At 53.6% G+C, this 5,398-nt stretch overlaps 1 protein-coding gene across 1 annotated transcript; it reads right to left on the reverse strand.

Moving 5' to 3' along the window:
- Window positions 1-588: 588 nt before the first annotated feature.
- LOC125522873 (ACT domain-containing protein ACR4-like) lies at window positions 589-3,588 on the reverse strand. The gene is made up of 7 exons (XM_048687920.1): window positions 3,224-3,588; window positions 3,072-3,117; window positions 2,846-2,960; window positions 2,637-2,704; window positions 1,871-2,491; window positions 1,353-1,457; window positions 589-1,227 (listed from the first exon to the last, which is right to left on the reverse strand). Exons 1-7 carry the CDS (start codon window positions 3,298-3,300, stop codon window positions 877-879), a joined length of 1,383 nt encoding a protein of 460 aa, XP_048543877.1. The 5' UTR covers window positions 3,301-3,588; the 3' UTR covers window positions 589-876.
- Window positions 3,589-5,398: the final 1,810 nt, after the last annotated feature.

A 5,398-nucleotide genomic window follows, 5' to 3' on the forward strand; every position in this document is an offset into this window, starting at 1 on the left:
GCTTCTGCCATGGCTGCTGAGCCATGTACGTCTCGTGTGCATGCATTCATTCCTTGGTGTCCATGCTTGTAGCTTTGCTACGGAGCCACGGAGGTGGTACCGATCGGGAACGGCAGTTGAATTAACTCACCTTCTCTTCTGCGAGGCGCACGTGATGAGAAAGTGAACCTCAGTGGTCTAGCAGCGCCTCACGAGCCGACGAGCATACGCACGCATTGATGAAAGGTACAAGATTAATTAAAGTACTAGTAGTACCAGTGTTTTAACATTGAACGGGAAGAAACCAAGACGCCGTACATGATTTGCAGTTGAATCACAGTACTCATCTGTTTGCTTCGGCATGGCTAAGCATCCTTTGTTTTGACACCACCTAGACCGTCCCAAGTGCATGCGTATATTATAACGAACCCCGCTTGCTTTAAGCTTTCGCACAAGGACCTCGATCGCACCTTGTTCGTGTCTTCGTATACTTCGTATACGTCGCAGGTCAATTTCCACATCTCGTGATTCGTGGTTAACTTAGCTTCCCACGTCGATGCTGACGCGGACAGTCCATCTCGGACACAAGCAATCCAGAGACGCAAGATATGGCAAATGATGAAGAAGAACGACAAGATTGAGAATATTTACACTGCTACTGATTGGCGACGAAACATGCACGTTCCTTTTCACCCAAGAAGTTGACAAGGATGGTTAACAAAGGAGCCGCGCCCTAGCCTAGCTACGTACTTAGCTTAGCTAGCTAGTAGCTACGTACTACAGCACTGCAACCCTGAGCTAGGTAGGTAGGTCCATCCATGCTCCTCTAAGACTAAGAGCATGACCTGATGAGCTGATCGACCGGAGCTAGGTGGTAGGTAGGTCCATGCAGCCGCTCTAAGAGCATGACCTGATGAGGCCGAGGTTGTAGAGGAACTTCTCGGAGCGGGACCGGATCATGTTTCCGAGCGAGCGACCGCCGCCGTCGCGGCCCGGGGGCGACTTGGGCGCGGCGGCGTCCTCCTTGACCAGGAGGATCTCGTCGCCGATCTCCGCCCGGACGGCCTCCACGGCCTGCGCCTGCACGGGCATCCCCGACGCGGTCACCACGTAGAAGACGTTGGCCGCCCGCTCCCCGCGCGTCGCCACCTCGGCGTGCGTGACCGACAGCCCGTGCTCCCGGAATATACGCGTCACGTCCGACAGCAGCCCCACCCTGTCCTCGCAGCACAGCTCCAGCCCAAGCCCCTGCCAAGTGCAAACGCGTCACATGCTGTGCGTAGCACTTCTCGTCTCGCAGTGCGGTGCAGCTCGGTCCAGTAAGAATGTTTTTTGTGTCCGAACCGAATGCATATGATGATGATGATGTGTACCTCTGTGTTACGGCGTTGGATGGCGGCCTCGAGGCAGCGGCGGAGCTGCTCCCGGTCTTGGTCGGAGGCGGCGGCGCCGTCGTCGAGGTGCCTGATGTAATACTCCTGCAGGAGCGGAGGAACGATGATGAGCATGTGTCTGTCTTTTCCATTCTGCCCGTACGTTAAGAAAGATACTCCTGTAAATGCATTTTCTTCTCGTTGTTTGTTGCGTATAGGAACGAAAGGAGCTGTTTGGTCAGTCAGTCAAGCTCACGCAAAACTAGGTAGGATCTCCATCCTTCCCTCGTCACATGCCAAGATCTAACAAGCAGAGGCATCTCTGCTCTCTGCTCGGCTCTCCAGTACCACTAGCGTGTACTGCCGGTCAAAGAAATGCGATGCGAGGAGCATCGGAACCGGTGAAAATGCTGTGCACTGGACTGGAGACTGGAGAGTGGCACTGGCAGGGAAAGAAAGATGCATCGACTCATGCACACAGTCTCATCAGGGAGAGGAGAAGGGAAAAACGCGCGCACCTGGTAGGCCTCGGAGCCCTCGGCGATGACGGTGCCGTGGAAGACGAGGTACTGCATGTCGGTGAGGGTGCACACCGTGTCGAACAGCAGCTTCGGCCGGTCGCGGCACCGCACGTTCACCAGCGTGTACCCCCTCTCGGCGCAATCCTCCACCACCACCACCGGCAGGCTCCGGTCGTCGGCCGCCGCGTCGCCGTCGCCGCCGTCGGCGCGGTGGGCGCCCCGGTCGGCGTGCATCATCTGGTGCAGGCGCCGCTGGGCGTGCGGCGCCGCGGCACGCGCCGAGATGGCGGCCCGGGCGGCCTTCTTGTCCCGGCTGCTGCCGCGCAGCACGTGCCGGAGCAGCCGCTTCACCGTGTCCAGACGCTCGGGCTCCTCGATGCCGCCGCCGGTCTCGGCGTCCGTCACGTACATGAGCGCCGCCATGCGGCCGTCGTGCGTCCACACCTCGGACGCCGCGATGTTGCAGTTGAGGTTGGTGAGCACCGCGAACACCTCCGACAGGAGGCCCGGCCGGTCCCGCCCGATCAGCTCGATCACCGTCTGCGCCGCCTCCGCCTCCGCCTCGACGCCGACGCACCGGTCCGTGCCGCGGAAGCTGAGCGACCCGGCTCCGAGAGACTGCAATCAACACGTTCCTATATCACACCGCCGATCCCGAACTGCAATGAGCTCACACATTGCTCTGCACTCTGCTCTGCCTTTGCCAGGGAAACCATTAATCCGCAGGCAGCTGCACAGGCTGGGATTCTTTGTAGTACTTTACCTGCTCAATTCTGTCGATGACTTGGCCGTCATAAAGCTTATTCCCTTCCTCATCCACGACATGGAACACTGCACAAAGGTGGAGCCTCATCATCAAGATTGGAAAAGACGGAAAGATTTACGCCCAAATCGAAAGCAGAAAGCCACGCTAGCTTCCTCCTTAATCTTTCCAAGACAGGGATGCTGCAAGTGAAAAAAGGCCCTGCTCACCATCCATGAACCACTCCCCATCAGAGGAAATGTAGGCCCGGTTTATGGTCAGCTTCAGATCGGTCAGCACCTGGACAACCTCTAGCAAGGTCCCATACTTGTTCGCGCTGTCAACCTGCGCAAAAAAACCGGGCGTGAGAAATAATTATGCAAGGAAAAGAAATGTCGGCACAGAATTTGCAGCAGGAACCAAGAACAGAGCAGGGCTCCGGAGCTGTGTCTGTACCTTGACCAAGGTTGCAGTCATGTCGGAGGTATTATCCACGGTGACCCTGCAAGTTCCCAAAGGCCAAGGAGCAGCAGCACAGTTAACAAGGGACACAGGTCAAAGGGGGCAGAAAGGAGGAAGAACATGGGGTTGCGAGGAAGGAGAGAAACCTTGGAGGGTTCATCTTGATGACCAGCTTCTCGAACTCGTCCACTATCTCGTTGCTTCGAGACCCACAGGCCATCATTGTTCAAGACCCCTTGTTTTCTTGCTTGCACAAGAGGAAGAAGGTGGTGAGGCAAAAGGGATACTTCTCCTTTGCGCCCCCAATCTGAGTGTACTTGTGGTGGTGGTGCCCCTCCTCCTCTTCCTCCTCCCCTGTTGCTGTTTGTACTCTCAAGGCTGAAGCAGCTCACCTAGTCATAGTATATATATATATATATATATTTGTTTATGGACTTACGGGGGAGATAGAGAGAGGACATGGCTACTTGTGGATTTGTGTTCTCTTTTCTTGTAGTTGTGTATGGGCAGACCGGCAGAGCCTGTGGTTTTAGTTGGTGTCCCTTCGCCGGTTTAAAGGGGGATGTTTGGGCGAAAAGATCATCCCAATGGGGAGGCTTTGTTTCTGTGCCTGGCCATATTTGACATGCTTGCTTGCCGGCGCATTTCCAACCCTGACCCATAAACCGGACATAACATCTGTCCACGGATATAGATACGGAAACCGGTCATTCAATGTTATGCTACCCCTATACATTTCAAGTAGTGTTTCAACCAACTGAGCGAAAATCATGGAAACAAGTTGATATTCATACAAAACGGAGCACATTCACTACATTTTAGATAGTTTTCATTAACAAAAGGGGACCGGACCTAAACCTAGACTACGGCGGCGTCCGTCGTCTAAGTCCTTGTTGTTCCCTTCCGACGACCGCGTCCTCCGTTCACCGTCTCCGTGAGCGGCGGCGATAAAACCTGTGAAGTGAAGGTGCGGTCACCGGCGAGGAACACTAGAACATACATAAGTAGAAGAGGTAGAAGATATGTAATGTTGGGTTCTACGTTAGGGTGCGTCTACTGCAAATTAAAATTCCTACCCGCAAAACATCCAGGAACATGCTACGGGAGATGGATCACGGATCGTTACCACTACTTACGCAGTACCGTGCAACGGAAAAAGAGTTGGGGCAGTGCATCCGCGGGGTTTGTCTCCTCCTTGTCCGATCTCCCTCGAACAATTGATCGTTGGATCCCACGACCAGGTTCACCAGAGCAACGCAAGTGCACCGTCACTAACGGTATCCGCGCGTGGAGGAGGAACACCATGCAGTGCTAGGTCCGATCACATAGTCGGGGACGAGTGGAGGTAGCTAGTTGCAACACATGCAAAGTCCTAGTGACGACGCCGAAGTGATTAACTAAAAACGTATGCTGCACCTCCACTATATATACACATCCGTCACGGGCTCAACACTTGGGCCTCACTCGGATCCTAAAGCCCAAAGTCTACTCGGTCAAGATCCAAGTCCAGCTCGGATCACATCCGACCATTGTCATCGGATACGACCTCGTAGGTTCCTTCCCTTAAGCACGTGACCCTTTAGGTTCAAGTCGGCTTGGTCATAGGTTGGATCACCTCCGACCTGCTCAGTTGGTAGCGACCACTAGCAAGGCGTGCCGACCACCAAGCAGACTATGAACTTGGTTGGCGAACCTATACGTCATACTTCCATTCCCTTTGCCACACGATATATGTTGTCGGGCTCAAGGCGATATGCTCATCCCTGTTACAACCCGACTTCTTTCTCGTTTCAGTGATGCCGACCACAAACTGGATTATCCCATAATCCTTGTTGCATGACTATCTTATCTTGGTCAGATCACATGAGGGGACCAGACTATATATCTCCTGATTGGATGGGAAAATCCCATCTTGCTCGACCATGTCTCACAGCACGGGTCTGGACAAGTCCGAAACCTACCTTTATATCTACCCAGTTACGGAGTAGCGTTTGGTCGGCCCAAAGTAGGTCTGTGTAGCGACCCGACCCGAATGGATCAAGTCTCTGTGCTTACGTGTCATCCCTGGATCGGTATGCTGACACACACAGTACTCGAAGGATTTATAACAGAGGTAAATCACATGTATAAAGTAACGTAAATACTATTACCTCAATCCATATAGCGGAAGCAACAAGGTTGTGGATTCCCATCAACACCAATGGCAAAGTTGAGTGTAGAAATCGTAACCCTAACGTATCACTTACTCGTCGTAAGATCATCCTGCAACATGAGACGTTGCAGCCCGAAACGGGTCAGTACATTGAATGTACTGGCAAATT

The sequence above is a fragment of the Triticum urartu genome, chromosome 7 (genome assembly GCF_003073215.2).
Source record: "Triticum urartu cultivar G1812 chromosome 7, Tu2.1, whole genome shotgun sequence".
Taxonomy (NCBI): domain Eukaryota; kingdom Viridiplantae; phylum Streptophyta; class Magnoliopsida; order Poales; family Poaceae; genus Triticum; species Triticum urartu.